This window comes from Balaenoptera physalus (genome assembly GCF_965194825.1).
Source record: "Balaenoptera physalus genome assembly, chromosome: 2".
Taxonomy (NCBI): domain Eukaryota; kingdom Metazoa; phylum Chordata; class Mammalia; order Artiodactyla; family Balaenopteridae; genus Balaenoptera; species Balaenoptera physalus.
The window spans coordinates 32,870,238-32,887,275 of NC_138883.1; the positions used below are offsets into that span (position 1 = coordinate 32,870,238).

General features: G+C 39.1%; 1 protein-coding gene across 4 annotated transcripts in view; it reads right to left on the bottom strand.

Annotated features, from left to right (window-relative positions):
* The window catches only part of SLC39A9 (solute carrier family 39 member 9), a 50,592-nt gene extending 33,691 nt beyond the window's left edge, over positions 1–16,901 (bottom strand). The window contains exons 1-2 of one of the 4 annotated variants that reach the window (XM_082451857.1): positions 16,099–16,896; positions 5,147–5,210 (exon numbers count right to left, since the gene is read on the bottom strand). In XM_082451857.1, the coding sequence (XP_082307983.1) occupies positions 5,147–5,210; positions 16,099–16,190 (156 nt within the window). In that variant the 5' untranslated portion in view covers positions 16,191–16,896. Of the gene's footprint in view, positions 1–5,146; positions 5,211–16,098 lie in introns of all 4 variants that reach the window. The other 3 variants (XM_082451855.1, XM_082451858.1, XM_082451856.1) reach the window with 3 other exon arrangements.
* Positions 16,902–17,038: the final 137 nt, after the last annotated feature.

Consider the following 17,038-nt stretch of genomic DNA (forward strand, 5'->3'; position numbering starts at 1 on the left):
TGCATTGTTGGTGAGAGCATAAAATGGTACAACCACTTTGGAAAACTGGTCATCTCCTATAAGGTTAAACCAGCAATTCCACTTTTGGGTATTTACCAAGAGAAATGAAAGCATATGTTCCCACCAAAATTTGTATAAGAATGCTCATAGAAGCTTTATCCATAATAGCCATAATCTGAATCAGATGTACAGCAATAGCAGAATGGATAAACAAACTGTGGTATACTTACACAATGGAATACTAATCAGTAACAAAAAGGAAAAAATGACTGCTTCATACAGCAACATGAATCTCAAAAACATCAGCCCGATGTTTGAAAGGCCTTACACAAACAGAGTATGTACTGAGTCCATTTATATGAAGTTTAAAAGCAGGCCAAACTATCTATGGCAATAGAAATCAGAACAGCGGCTGCTTCTGGCAGGAGGGTTACACAGTGGCAGAAAAGACTAACTGGAAAATGGCACCAGGTTATTTCTTTAGGATGATGGAAGTGTTCTAAATCTTGATTGGGATGTGAGTTACATTTATATACATGTGTCACATTTCAGCAAACTGCATTAAGATCTGTACCTTTTACTCTATAAAATTATCTGGAGAGTAATTTACTCAGCCAGGACCTCTGAAAGGATTCATTTCAGAACTATTCAATTTTAACAAGGCGTCTTCATGGCAGTTTTTCGAAATCAAGGTCAGAGGTCTATGAAGAATACCAAAAACCACTTTCAAAATGTTTTCTTGGGGAATTCCCTGGTGGCCTAGTGGTTAGGATTCTGGGCTTTCACTGCCATGGCCTGGGTTCAATCCCTGGTTGGGGAACTGAGATCCTGCAAGCTACGTGCTGTGGCTGAAAAAGAAATTCTTTTTTTCTTAATCTAATTTGTCATTCAGATAGTCCTTAAAAATCATTCACCAGAATTTTATGTAAAAAACTGCATGCAGAAACCAGTGGTGTTTACAATTGTGGATCAATCCACAAATTCACAAGGCACTTACCAGGTGCTTCATTATATTCTACACTGGAGTCACATGAAGCACTAGATTGAGACAAGTTTTAAAAGCAGGAGCAGAAGAGTTTTTGAGGCTTGCATACCACAAAATTAAGGTGCTGAAATAGCACCATTTAAGAGAACTGAGGGATACATACCATCCAGAATAACTATGGACACTACAAAAAAAACAAAAACAAAAACTTCAAATCTATAAAGTAAAAAATAATTATCCTAAAATGCTGCCTTTTAAATTTTAAGTAATTTAAAATAATCTAATATTTTTAGATACTCTTGTTTCCAAGATGAAATTACTTATAATTCCATTCACTTATTTACATGGACCAGATTTCTGAACATTATCTATCACAACAGATTTTATAAGAATTTCCCAAAGGCCCAAGCTAGAAAACAGTCAAATCTCCATGTGTAGCTAATATCATTACAAAAAAATTATGGTAAATCTTTAAAGTACATAGTCATGAAATTACACTTCTTTGTTAATCATGTATGAACAATTAAATGCTCTCAGCTGAAGGAATGTGAACGGGAGCCTGGTCCAAATTTTTAGAAAGACAGTAAAAATTTTTATTAATCTTTAGACACATACTTTTGAAAGTGTGATACTAGCTACCAAAGTTATCAACATGGAATCCAAGTTTAAGAACTGCAAGAAATTTAAGAAATGATCCTCGCTCTATGAAGATGGAGAATCAAAAGCCAAAAACGAGGGATGATTTGACCGAGATCACACAGCTAGGCTAGTTAGTGTAGAGGCATGATTAGATTTGACATCGTACTCTGCTGCCCTGTGCATTCCAAGACAATGTCCCTCATATGGCACAAGACATAAATCCATTATATAAAATTTACCTCTAAAAAAAAAGATAAAATCCAATCACACAACCTCTTTAAATAGTGTGTCAGAAAAATCCCTTAGCAACATCAAGAGGAAAACCAAAATTACAATTAGTTATAATTGTTCTCTGTTGACATTTTCTAAAGGTCTGTGGCAAAATGAGAAATAAGGACAATGTAATGAGCTTTTCATAACATTTTATTTCTTCAATGTAGAGGACTATTCTATACTCTAAGATTATGTCCTACACACTCTTTTATGTTAAAATGTCCTTTCTTTTAAGAAATGATGGTGACAATAGTTTTTGTTTTTTAGTGTCCTTACTTGGCAAAATTAAAGCAGGCAATCCTTTATCAATTCTCCTGAATTTCAAATATATTACTGACCTGTGAAATCCAAACGCCTGGAAAACCCTGATCTACAACAGTGTAAGCATGAGATCTGTATTACAATACCATTAAAAAAGTCAGAAAAAAAAGAATTTGAGAATTTGTAAAAAAGAGATCATTGAGGTAAACTTGAGTAAATCATCTAGCTTTGTAATATTTCCTCTGAGGAAAGGCAGTGTGAGCTAAAATTACTGTATTATGTTTTCAGTCTATTTTGAAATTAAAGTACATTTATTTACCAAATGAAGTTAAACTAAGTTAACTAAATTAAGCAAACCTATGTTTGTTCCTGGAACTCCTTACCCCAAAACTTTAAGCTCTATGAAGGCAGAAACTTTTTTTTTTTTTAATTTTTATTTATTTATTTATGGCTGTGTTGGGCCTTCGTTTCTGTGTGAGGGCTTTCTCTAGTTGCCGCGAGCGGGGGCCACTCTTCATTGTAGTGCGCGGGCCTCTCACTATCGCGGCCTCTCTTGTTGTGGAGCACAGGCTCCAGACGCGCAGGCTCAGTAACTGTGGCTCACGGGCCTAGTTGCTCCGCGGCATGTGGGATCTTCCCAGACCAGGGCTCGAACCTGTGTCCCCTGCATTGGCAGGCAGATTCTCAACCACTGCGCCACCAGGGAAGCCCCTTTTTTTTTTTTTTTTTTTTTTTTTTTTTTTTTTTTTATGAAACTCTATAGGAGTTAAGCCAGCATTTTATTTATTTATTTATTTTTGGCTGTGTTGGGTCTTCGTTTCTGTGCGAGGGCTTTCTCTAGTTGCGGCAAGTGGGGGCCACTCTTCATCGCGGTGCGCGGGCCTCTCACTATCGCGGCCTCTCTTGTTGCGGAGCACAGGCTCCAGACGCGCAGGCTCAGTAGTTGTGGCTCACGGACCTAGTTGCTCCGCGGCATATGGGATCCTCCCAGACCAGGGCGCGAACCTGCGTCCCCTGCATTGGCAGCCAGACTCTCAACCACTGCACCACCAGGGAAGCCCAGAAACTTTTGTTTTTAATTTCCTGCTGAATACTCAGTTTATAGAACAGTATCTGGCACATAACAGATTCTCCCCTAAACATATACTAAGAGAATGAATTAAATGCCCAGCATCATGCAAGGCACTGGGGACTTGGTACCTGCCACTCCACTGGCCTTTAATATCAACAAATATACGAATGCACTGGAACCTCTTTAGAACACTTGTGCTGGGAAATAGGCCTAACAAGTCCCTTAAAAGCATAACCATATCTAGAATTTTCAGTGGTTATTTGATTCAGAATTTATCCTTTGGCTCAAGGGGTATTAAAGTACATATAATGAAGAACCATAATAGGATTCCATCATAGTAAATGTGAGGCAATGTTGTCATCTGTCTCATTCATGCAAATACCTTAAATGACAACTGTTTTATTTCCAAGGAGCTCAAAACCTTGTTTCAATCTTCAGCACTGTTTCAATCACTGTTCAGTCACTGTTTCAATCTTCAGCAAAGCGATATAAAGATTATTTATTCTACATAACTTTCATCAGCTTGATAAATGTGTACTAACTTTCTTACAGCAACCTAATTATAGAGGCAACACTTGTGACTGAAAAAAAAATCAATAGTCAAAAAAATAAGCATAATTGTCATGGGTTATAGTTTCAATTTTTCTTAAAAAAAATTTTTTTAACTACCTAAATCATTTTAGACTCAATCTTATTTATTTCAAGCACTTGAGATGTGGCTCCATGTTATTTGTACAGCTGTATTCTTTCACACAACTTCACAATTTGTTATTTAATCTCAAAACTATGTACATGTCAAAGTTAAAATGCTGACATTTTGCTTATGGTTCCCTCCTTTGCTTATGGTAAATCACTAAAAGAGTGTATTTAAATGAAGAACTACAAATTCCAAGTGTTGGTACAAGATGAAAAGAGTTCCCAAAGCAATAGTTTCTGGTGGAGAAATGAAATATTTGCTCAAGAGAGGCATGAACTGTGCAATGCCATTCATTTTATGATATCTCATTTTACAATTTCACATCTGTAGCCTGACTAAGCCAAAGGATTGACCAGAAGTATTAATTAAAACAACAGTTTGTATTCAATGCCATTAGCTATCAGTGCAGTGCAAAGCTTTGAAGTCAGTTTAGTTTTCTTGGCAGACACCAAGGTAGTTAAATGGTTTTTCTTTCCTTGCTCATAAAAACAGTCAATAAATTGTTTGGTTCAACTAAACACATGCTGATAATTTTAAAAGCTTTTAATACTGAAGATTGTTTATTTCAATCTCCCTTATACCATGTTCATGTTAGTTCTGAAAGCATCAACTATAGTTTCCTAAAAAATCAAAGATGCATCTCATGTTATGAGACTGATCCCTTCAAAGCTCCAGGCACTGAAGAGATGAAATATCATAGGGCACAAAGTAACTCTTGTTCAAGCAACAAAGGCTTTCTCCATATTCTTACAAATAAGCCTGCTTCAAGGAGATACTTCCTAATGTCAATTTAACTACTACATTACCTGCTGCTAAGTGTCAGTAACAGATAACGAAGAAAACTCAAATATGAACTCGATTCTTCAAGTCCTTACAACTGAGGCAAGATGCCAAAAAGCTTCCTGCCTCTAAGTAGTGGCTCTGTGATACTGAGCAAGTTCAATACCCTTCAGGGCTGCCACTACTACTGCGATCATGTAGGAGGTATGATGTTAGCACATTTAGCACAGAGTAGCTGTCATTATTACTTATCTTCAGCCTCATCAGTAGCATGCAATAAATGCTTCTAAGCCCCTCCTCCACAAGAATCACAAAACAAAACCCAGATACTTGGACAGAAGTTCAAGTGAACAATGCTACCACAGTTGCCATTATGCCAGTGGCATATAGGCTTCCCCTTTCTTAATTCATTTGACATAGAGGTAAGAACAAGCAATACTTTATTGATGCCACTTCCTTCAATCTTGGAAGACAAGACTAACTTGTCTTTTTGTATAAGAGTCCTTTCTAAAAATAAAAGGAAATCCCATAAGATTGTTCGATGTGACTACAAAAACAAACAAAAACCCGCTGATGCATGGGAAAGACCTGGGCAAACACTGGCAATGAAATTTTATATTATTAATACATAAGAAGTTTGATTGAACTGAGAAAATTAAAATAATAAACTACATTTTCTCTATGAAATTAGCAAAGTTTTAAAAATTAAAAATGATAGTACTCAGTGTTTGTGAGAACACAGTGTCATTAGCATTTGTTGAAAAAAAATGCGTTTAAAAAACCTGGTAATAGAGATTGAGAACCTTCTTGAAGGTGTTTACGCTCTTTAATCCTGTCATTCTACCCCTGAGGAAATAATCTGAAATATGGTCATAGCATTAGACACAAAAATATTCATTCAACACTATTATCATAGCAAAAACTTGAAAACAAATTAAATGCATAGTAAGAATTTCTGTATATAAAATAACTGAACGTAATGAAGACATGAAAAAGTGCCTATAGGGGACTTCCCTGGTGGCGCAGTGGTTAAGAATCTGCCTGCCAAGGCAGGGGACACGGGTTCGAGCCCTGGTCCGGTAAGATCCCATATGCCGCGGAACAACGAAGCCCGTGAGCCACAACTACGGAGCCTGCACTCTACAGCCCACGAGCCACAACTACTGAGCCCATGTGCCACAACTACTGAAGCCTGCCGCGCCTAGATCCTGTGCTCCACAACAGAGAAGCCACCGCAATGAGAAGCCTGCGCACCGCAACTAAGAGTAGCCCCCACTTGCGGCAACTAGAGAAAGCCTGCACGCAGCAACAAAGACCCAATACAGCCAAAAAAAAAAACGTGCCTATAGGGAATTCCCTGGTGGTCCAGTGGTTAGGACTTGGCACTTTCATTGCCAAGGGCCCAGGTTCAATCCCTGGATCCCACAAGCCACGCAGCATGCCCCCCGCCCCAAAAAAGTGCTTAGAACATGTTTTTAATAATAAAGGAAAATGTTTATAATTACCAGGTAAAAGAACGGGAAATGTAAATTTATACATATACCACATAATCCACCATTTAAAAATGCAAACAAATAGAAAAAAAAAAGAATGAAAAGAAACAAAAATGTTACTAGTGATTCTCACTGGACAGTGGATGATTTTATTTTCCTTTTACACATTATCATATTTTTTAAATTTGCCACAAAGAATCCCTATTATATAGCCAGGCTTAAAAAATTTTTTTTGTTCATTTAATTAGAGGCTATATAAACAGGGGCTTTGAACTTAGTAAACCCTGAGGGTCAGTTTCCTCATCTATAAACAGGATAAGAATTCTTCCCTTTCAATGTTACTGTTAAAATCAGTGCAGAACTTGACACATGAGTTGATACTGTAGCTACTGTTATTATTAATTATTATACTGTGGTGGGATTAGAGAGCACAGTGCCCTTAATACGCACGTAGAGATGTTTTCCCCTTTACCAAGTGGTTCTAAACACGTAGTAACACTTCAAATTACTACAAAACACTTAGGTTTTCTAGTAATTTGAAATGTTTTTCAGTCTCCCCCCTTGTTGTCATACTGTGACTTATTTCCTCTACTTGTTGCCCCACCCCTTCTAGTTTGCTCTTTCTACTTTACAGAGAGCTTAGAAATCAGACAGTCCAGCCCAGAGGATTGAGACTGGCATTTCAAAACATAGGGGTTTTTTTGGTTTTGTTTTGTTTCATTTTTGGCTGTGTTGGGTTTTTGTTACTGCACGTGGGCTTTCTCTAGTTGCAGCGAGCGGGGGTTACTCTTCATTGCAGTGCACAGGCTTCTCATTGCGGTGGCTTCTCTTGTTGTGGAGCACGGGCTCTAGGCACACAGGCTTCAGTAGTTGCAGCACATGGGCTCAGTAGTTGCGGCACGTGTGCCGTAGAGCACAGGCTCAGTAGTTGTGGCACACGGGCTTAGTTGCTCCGTGGCATGTGGGATCTTTCCGGACCAGGAATCGAACCCATGTCCCCTGCATTGGCAGGCGGATTCTTAACCACTGCGCCACCAGGGAAGTCCAAAACACAGGTTTTTTGACCCACACAGCGACGCAATAATATTTGAATTAGTAGCCGAAGTATAAAATTTAGAAGATTCATATAAAAATCCAGATTTCCAACTTCTGAAAAGTAGGAAGATTTGGCAACAGCAGGGCTGGTGTCATCAAATGGCACATGCTCTTCTGTGCCACAGTTGACCACAGTTCTCATGACTCCCTTAGACTCCCAGGCACTGACACTGGAGGTTAGCTGCCACACATCATGACACTTGGACCATTTTATCTTCCTCCAGGCCTGATTCACTGCTCAGCCTCAATACTTATATGATTTTATGACCCATTACTTAGCTGTATTAGTCAGGGTTCAGTCAAGAAATGGAAATCATAAAGTAATTTGAACCAGAAAAATTTAATACAAAGAGTAACTATAAAAGGGGACTGGAATAATGAGAAATTAGCCAGTAAGAAAGAACTCTAAAGAACATAAGAACTGCAGCTAAAAGGAGCAGTGACTACCTAGGACCAAAATAAGATCTGCTCAAAGAAGAGGTCTCATAAGGGTTGAGATCCAAACTCTGCTGGAGAGGGCATGGCTGGGGCTCAATGAACAGCAGTAAAAGGTCTGGGACCAATTCCGAGGTATATGTGTGGTGGTGGGCTTTCCCTAGACCAAGCAATGCTTGGACACCAGTAGGGTGTCCCACAATTCAGTTCAATCCTAACACTACCCGGAAATAGCATCAGGTCCTACAAGACTAGCCCCCTGCCATTTCAGATGCCAGTTCCAAGTCCAGGTTGTTACCAGTGCTTCTGACCAACTAGCTATAGATCGGAGGTTCCTTGGGTTCAATTAATTGGCTAGAGTAGCTCACAGAACTCAGAAAAACATTTTACCTACTAGATTACCTGTTTATTATAAAAGAATATAACTCAAGAACAGCCAGATATAAGAGATTCATAGGCAAGGTATGGGGAAAGGTCACGAAGCTTCCATGCTCTCTGAGCATGCAACTCTCCCAGCACCTCCATGTGTTCACCAAACCAGATCTCCAAACCCTATCCTTTGGGGCTTTATGGAGGCTTCATTACATAGGCATGATTGATTAAATCACTGGCCACTGACGATTCATTCAACCTCCATCCCCTTTCCCCTCCCTGGTGGGACCGTTAAGTTCCAACCCTTGGAATCATGTGGTTGGTTCTCCAGGTGACAAGCCCCCATCCTTAGGTTACTTAGTGGCTTTCCAAAAGTCACCTCATTCACATAGTAAGACACCTTTATGGCTCTTATCATTTAGGAAATTCCAAGGGTTTTAGGAACTCTGTGCCAGGAAAAGGAGGAAAAGCAAATACATACTTCTTATTATAAATCACAATATCACAAGCAGAGAAGTTTCTGTGGTGCCACACTGGTGTTAACTCACTGGAAATCTGCACTCTAGGGTGTTGGGCAAACTGTTCATGGGAAAGGGTCTCACCAGAGAGACTCTCCTATAAAACCACCCAAGACGGGGTTGCCAGTGGGAACTACTGACTGCTGGGTGCTGGAAAAGCTGTGTGTTCAGCAGAAGTCTGGGGCTTTGAAAGCCACCTGCAGTGCAGAAGCTGGACACTGGTGAGGCTGGCTGTGCTACAGGAATCAAGTCGCCTAGAAGGCCTGCTGAGCAAGCCTGCCAGAACCAAGAGGGAAAACCCCTTCTTCTTACAACTTCTCTCCAGCATCCTCTACTGACAAAGCTTAACATTGTGCCAGCTGGCAAAGGAAAAATATTTAAAGGGCCCACATCCATTTTTGCAGCGTAGCTAATGAAGAGTGAATTTGGAGCTGAGAGGCAATAAATTGATAACTGGCACACCAGCTTACTAAAATTACATAAAAAGATACACAGGAGCCAAGTGAGAGCCAAGAACAGTAGAGAGCAAGTAAAATGCTTGCTCTTAAGGCTATCTATTTAGTTAATCAGAGACTTTTCTGGTCCTTTAGATTGCTGAGGCTTCTGGATGGACAAGTTCTACATAACAGAGGTGCTATCAATATTCTTTTCCTTCACCTCTATTAATAATAACATTCACTAAGTACTTACTAAGCCAGGCACGTTCAATTATAATCACCTTACATATATTAACTCATTTAATCCTCACAATAATCCTATAAGGTAGATACTTCTATTATCCCCACTTTGTACAACAGAGGCAGCGAAAGTTCAAGTAATTTGTCCAGGCTCACAAAGCCAGCAAATGGCAGAGCCATGATCTGAACCTACACAGTCTAGCTCCAGAATCTATACTCTTAAGCACCATGCTAAACTGCTTCTCTATAAAACCTATTTCATTGTTTCATCTTTTGCTTTTAGCACCTGTCTTCTTTCCCCAACTTGCCTTTGTCAAATGTATAAAGAATTAAAGAAAGGAACATATACAACAAGGTGCAGAAGCTAGGGCATAATTTTTTGGTTAATAGAAAATTGACCTCCACATAAATACAGGGTTCACAATCGATTGTTTAATGTAATTATCTAGTAGTTAACCCCAAGACCCTGTCCCTTAAAAATCCATATAATCAGGGCAGAGGAATTTGAAAACCAACTAATACCTGCTTCTATTGCAATGAAGTTAGACAGTGAATATTAGTATTAAAGGAGAATTGAGATTTTTATAATTCCATCATAAGTTTTAAGAAATACCTGTACTCGGGCTTCCCTGGTGGCGCAGTGGTTGAGAATCTGCCTGCCAATGCAGGGGACACAGGTTCGAGCCCTGGTCTGGGAAGATCCCACATGCCGCGGAGCAACTAGGCCCGTGAGCCACAACTACTGAGCCTGCGCGTCTGGAGCCTGTGCTCCGCAACAAGAGAGGCCGCGATAGTGAGAGGCCTCCTCACCGCGATGAAGAGTGGCCCCCGCTTGCCGCAACTAGAGAAAGCCCTCGCACAGAAACAAAGACCCAATGCAGTCATAAATAAATAAATTAATTAATTAATTAAAAAAAAAAAACTTTAAAAAAAAAAAAAAAAGAAATACCTGTACTCATGGTTAGCATTACTACTTATTACTTGGAATTCCAAACTGAGCTACAGAGGCTCTTAAACTTCACTGTCATTCAACAAAGTCTCACATCTAAATTCTTCAATGAGAGGAGAGGTTAAGACTGTCATACAGAAGCATTCTGAATCCATTTCAGGTCTTCTTCCCTCAAAAAGGATGTCAATTCTTGAAGAGCACAATTTAGAATTGACTAAACTATGAAGATATCGAGATATAGAGTGTGAAGTTAATCTTGAATAGTTTAAAATGAGAACTGCTTCAGATTCCAACTTGGCAGGTGCTAATTTAAAGGGCATCTAAGACATATTCAGTCTTTCTTATAGGTTTCAATGGTATTCAGAGATTGTTTGCCTCAGTAGTTTTAATTCTGCTACACTGAGTAAGCACAAGGCATGAGATGTACTCTGGAAGGTAAAATGTTAGTGATGCAAAAGATATTCCTAGTTGGGGGAGCTAAAGGTGTCGATTTAGATCCATAATATTTTCATTCCTTCTTTACAGTGTTCATTAGGAAAGAAAATATCATCTAATGGTCAAGTGCTTTGGACTGGTAATCAAACTGACTTAGTTCAAATCCCACCTCTACCAGGTATGTGATGTCTTCAAGCCTGAGTATCTATCTCATAGTCTCATCCTGAGGATTAAATAAGATAATGCACATCATTGCCTGGTACATAGAAGGAGCTCAATACGCATTAACTATTATTAATACTATTATGCAGATAAATTTCAATGATGTTTATCCATATAACTTTTTCAGGAAAATAATATTGAATCAGATTGCATCTAGACTTTGATTCAAACTTAGCTTTATCAAGCAAAGATACTTATGAGACAATAACATTATAAGACAATAATCTGAGGGAAGACAAAGTTACTGATTGCTTTCCAGATACGGATAAACTACAGAGAATTCAAAGTTTCAAAGCCTAAAATTTAGAAATGAAATTCCAAACAACTGTAAAATCTATTGTATTACCATAAAAGAATAAAAGGTTAATACACCAGAAAATGCAAAAGTCCTTAAAAATGCAACTTTGTCAAATCTATTTTAAAAATAATCAATTGTCAGAGAAAAAACATACTGAACAAATTCGTTCTTTAGACACAAACCTTTGATTTGGTGGTAAATCAAAGCGCCAAAGAGATTTATTATGAATGAGTCAGTTATTATCATTAGACACAAAATAAAAACTTTAACACATGAAAAACAAAACAAAGTTTAAAATGAGAATAAGTATAATGAAGAAGAGAAAGTTAACTACTAAGAAAAATACTACAAAGCAGGGAGACCAAAGGAAAAGCCCTGGCCTCTCCAAATGAAACATTCATGGTGAACAGGAATGCCAACCCCTAAACAAGACTTTCTGGATTCCAAATTGCTGAGAAGTTTCATGATTGGGGGAGGCGGGGAGTTTACCCCTTAATAGAGGTCTGTTCCAAAATAAAAGGTTTAAAAATTATAATTTAGAACAAAGTTATAAAAATGAAAATCTTAAAAAAGTTTTCACAATCAGTACTGAGAATAATCCTCAGTGTTTTTTAAAGTTCTTATTATGTTCTAGATACAGTGTTAAGCCCTGTGCTTATGTTATTTCCTTACATCCTCACAACAATCCTATAAAGTCATTTAAGACAAGAAGAGTTGGATGTTAAACAGCTTGCTCAAGCAGTGACACTGATTTTGACCTACACTACCCATCTCAGACAGTTCCTTTTGAAATTAGTGCATTACTAATTGCCTTAAAAATTTTATAGGGACTTCCCTGGTGGCGCAGTGGTTAAGAATCCGCCTGCCAATGCAGGGGACACGGGTTCCATCCCTGGTCCAGGAAGATCCCACATGCCGCGGAGCAACTAAGCCCGTGTGCCACAACTGCTGAGGCTGCACTCTAGAGCCCATGAGCCACAACTACTGAGCCCACGCTCTGCAACTACTGAAACCCGTGTGCCTAGAGCCCGTGCTCCGCAACAAGAGAAGCCACCGCAATGAGAAGCCCGCGCACCGCAACGAAGAGTAGCCCCCACTCACCACAACTAGAGAAAGCCCACACGCAGGAATGCAGCCAAAGCCCAATGCAGCCAGAAATAAATAAACTTCTAAAAAAAAAAAAAACTTTATTGAAGTAAGAATAGCACTACTTTCATCTGCATATCTATGGATCTATACTGTTTCAACACATGAAAAATGTGGCATTATAATCCAAACTGGTCTGTAATAAGAAAAGTACAAAATGAGAGAAAGCCTTCAAAAAGTTTTATAGCAATATGATATTTACAATTATAGGAGTAATTGTATGTCTGTTAAATCTCACAATACTGCATTTGGGCTTGTATTTTGTATGCTTTTTTTTTTTAATTATTTGTTTTATTTTTGGCTGTGTTGGGTCTTCGTTGCTGTGTGCGGGCTTTCTCTAGTTGCGGCGAGCGGCGGTCACTCTTCGTTGTGGTGCACGGGCTTCTCACTGCGGTGGCTTCTCTTGTTGCAGAGCACGGGCTCTAGGCATGTGGGCTTCAGTAGTTGTGGCACGCAGGCTCAGTAGTTGTGGCTCACAGGCTTAGCTGCTCTGGGCGTGTGGGATCTTCCCAGACCAGGGCTCGAACCCGTGTCCCCTGCATTGGCAGGCAGATTCTTAACCACTGCGCCACCAGGGAAGCCCTGTATGCCTTTTTTCCACTTCATTTTCTTAGTATTTCATTTCCACATGTATATTGCTCTACAATGGAATGGAAGTTAAACAAAAACTGGCATGCACCAGAGAATCTGAGGAGTGCTGCCCTAGAGCTCTGGTGCAAACACTGCTTTCCCAGCTCTGTGACAAAGAGGAGATGTGCTCAGGTAAATGACAATCCTCAGACCATCAATATAAAATCTCACACTGGCCATCATTTATATCTGAACTTCATTCCTCAGTCAGAGCACCTGATAAGCTGGGTTTATCCTAGGTAATGTTAAGTTGCAGGCTCTCAACCTACTTATGTAGCATTTTCATTTAGAGTCAAAGAAAACTGCTCATTAACAACTGAATCTTAAAAACACAATATAGTGCTAAACTAGTGTGTCCAACTCTTTTATCCGACAAAACCTCATTTGTGTAAAGCATGTTTTGGCTGCCTTTACAAGTTTAATTTTTCTCCTGCCCGTATGCTGAAGAAGAAAGCATCTTGATTATCAGTCACTTATAAATGCATTTGAGAATCAGAGATTTTGTTCCTTTGTTTTAGAAGTCATTTAGGCATAAGGAAGTTACAGAAGCATCAAGAAAGTTGGTTGGGGGGCAAGGCAGTGGAGAAAGTGACAAAAAAATCAATGCCACACATACCTCTTGATGGTCAGATATGGCAGCTAGACACCACTGCTACAGCAATTTCAGACTACTTGATTTTAACTCATTTCCAAATACTAATCCTGCCATAATTAATGGCTTTATTGATCTTTTATTCCTGCTCTGAGAAATTCTGAAGAAAAAAGTTTTGCATGACAAAGCAGCAGACAGATTAAGAACATGAATAAAAAGCGTTATCTTTTCATATAAATGAAAGTGAACTGCAAAATTAATTAGGTTTATTGGTCCTTTTATTTATAATAACTCCAGTCCCCAAGAAAAGCTAGACTTCCTTAAAAAGAAAAGTTGTTTAGCCAATGTAGGAGTTTGGGGAGCTATTCTCTAAGGGTAGAAACTGTGCTTCCTAGTCTCCATGAATGAAGTTTATTTTTTACACATTTATCATCTCACTAGTTTCACAATACATTGATCTATAATAGTAGTATAATCTGTCTAGAAAAAAATGCTAATTCCTTGGAGATAAAAATCACCAGTTGAATTCTAAAATGTCTTTAACTAAGTTATACATAACTTTTATTTTTGTCCTAACAGCTCAAAATGCAGTTACTGCTGTAATAATGAACAGATATTATGAATGATGATTTATAGCATTTCAAGACCTGCATCTGGAAAAAGACCATTCGATCATCCATTTAGAAAGCCATAAGTGACATATCATACTAATTATCTTTATTAATAGCCTAGTTAATTACACCACTCACGTACACATTTCCTTCAGTAAGAAAAGAAGATAGCATATACCTGCATATTGCAAAAATCACTCAAGACAGTTTGAGAAAATACTGAAACTGGAAAAGGTCTAAGAATTTTATAGAAATAAAAAGTTCTACCAGTTCTTCATTTGAATTAATTATAATTCTTGATAAATGTTATCTCAATAAGTTTTAAAATATACAAACCAACTTAAACTTCACAAATGTCAGCCCTAATAATATCAACTCAATTCTACTGTAGTTATAAGAAAATATGATTTATGCCAGAGGAGAGATAGCAGGCTCACAAAGGACTGGGCAGGCAGGTAGCCCAAATGAGTGAAGTAGGCTTCACAGCCAAGAAGGACCATGACAATCTACCACTACTCAGCTCTAGCCAACTGTTACCTTGAGGAATAAAGACAAAAACCAATAACAATAAAATTAACATTCTGCTAATCTAATAAAGTAAGTCTGTGGGCTAGATTTGGTACATGGGCTACCAGTTTGCTACCTCTGCCACAAGGGACAGAGTGGCTAAGAAGTGCTCTGAGTCAGAAAAACTGAGATTGAAAAAACAGCTCTGACTCTAACACACTTCATGAACTCGTCCAAGTTACATGATCTAAGTGTTAGTCTCCTCATCTGTACCTCACTGGGTTTTTAAAATGAAATTAGGTAATGTATATGCTCAATCATTAGATGCTGAAAGGAACGGATAAAAAAAGGAAACAGAAAAGGAGTAGCAGCAATTCAAGCCCCCCTATCTGGCTGTGGGCTTTATTTCTCAAACTCATAATGCCTAGTTCCACCTTCTTTCTCACCCACAGGTTATTTTCTTTACCAGCAATAAATGCCTCCTCTTTCTTCAGGTTTCCTCAAGGCCTACCTCACACCTCACCTATACCTTCCCTTTATATCAATACTTCAGGCCATTCTCCACTCCCCTTTTCTTTGAAAGCACTTTCAACACTGGCAGTGAAACTATCTTACTGCTGAACCCCAAGGTATACTCAAGAAATCCTGAATGTAGTAGTTTTTCTCCCTCAATCTTTGAGCGCTATGCATGTTGTGAACTCCTTATGACAACCTGAAGAACCTATCTGCACTTCCATTGAACAATGCTTTCATCATTCTTCCCTGTTAATGTTTGTCCAAGTAATGATAAAGAATCAAAGAAATTAAACAAAATGTCAAACCATATTAACAAAAAAATTCATTTCTAAACAAACATTTGAAAACAACTTCAAAAACCCATTCAATGTTCTCCTTCTTTAAAAGGAAATGTGACTTAAGAACAATCTAATTTAGTGTTTTTCTTACTTCATTCTTATTACAGGTATCCAAAAAAATACCTTTTCCCAAAAAGCTATGCTTGATTTTCTCAAAAAGAGAAGTTATATTGATTTCAACTCATATGGACAAACAACATACTCCATTTATATTTTGATTGCAATCTAGAATCTTGATTCTTTGGAACTTCTGGGTATCAAAAGAACATTATGGTGCCTCTCTCCCGTAAAATGCACAGAGTCTCAAATTTTGGTATGCTATTTCAGCGAGTTCAGAGTATTCCAGAATCTTCAGTGGATCCACCCACCCCCGTTAAGAACTCTAGTGATGAAGAGGTTTGTTTCTATTATTACATATTATGCATCTTTCGAAAAGATAGTCTTCCTTAATAAGACCTTTAGCTCTGATATTAACTGGGGAAGCAGCTTCCCTTTACAACTGTCACTACTTCCCAGCTGCCATCCTGACAGCTAACAGAAAATTGAGAACTTCTTACCTCCGAGAAATTAACAGCCAAAGGAATGATTCCAGCCACGTAACATCCCACCAACATAGCCAGAGACAGCAGACTAATGGAGATGAAATCATCCATTCTGCCCTCCTTTATTCACCCACCACCAGACTACAAATTCTCGAGGCTTCGAGGGGTGCTTAGGTTCTTAAACGCGTGTGGTTGTTCAAAGATAACAAGTGGACTTTCAGTTCTTTGGTCCTCCCCACCGGCAGATGTGTTCACGAGGCACTTTTCTCTTGAACGTACCTGGAAACAGCCCCTTTTTGCTGATACTAGCACCAGAGAGAACTTTCAACAATTTTAGGTCCCTGCCCGTAAATTTTCCGATACCAGTCACTGGATTCCCGTGGGTTAACAGATGAGAAAAGTCAATGGGAAAATATGCGAGTGAGCGATTTCTTCAGTCGTCGGAATAAGGGTGGCACAATGGGCCTACTTCCTCCACGAACAGCGTTCCAGACGGCAGCAGAAAAGGACGAAAACCCAAGCGAACTTGTTCGTTCTTCTAGCGGCCCTATCTCCCTGGAGCCGCCCCGCCTGTGATCCTCCCAGGTCTGGGACCAGCCCACCAATCCCGGCAAACTCTCTTCCGAGTCTAGAATGAGGAAAGGAGTCCTGCAGATTTCTAACGATGGGCCTTAGGGGTTCAGCAGCGAAGCTGATACAAAGCTGTCTCTGCCCTATACCCAGTGCTGCCCATGTTACTCCACTCCGCTGGGCCTTGACCCGGAGCCACCGATACTACAGCTGCCATGGCCGCCAAGTGGCACCTCTTCATTACTCCACTTCCGGATTGCCTTACCACCCCCTCCTTTAGAAGGGTACTTCCGGGTTACAACTGACCTATGCCCCGGGAATCTTATACTGCCGCCATTTTTGAGTGGGGCCATTGAAAGATGACTTGTATCACTCTCTATACCAG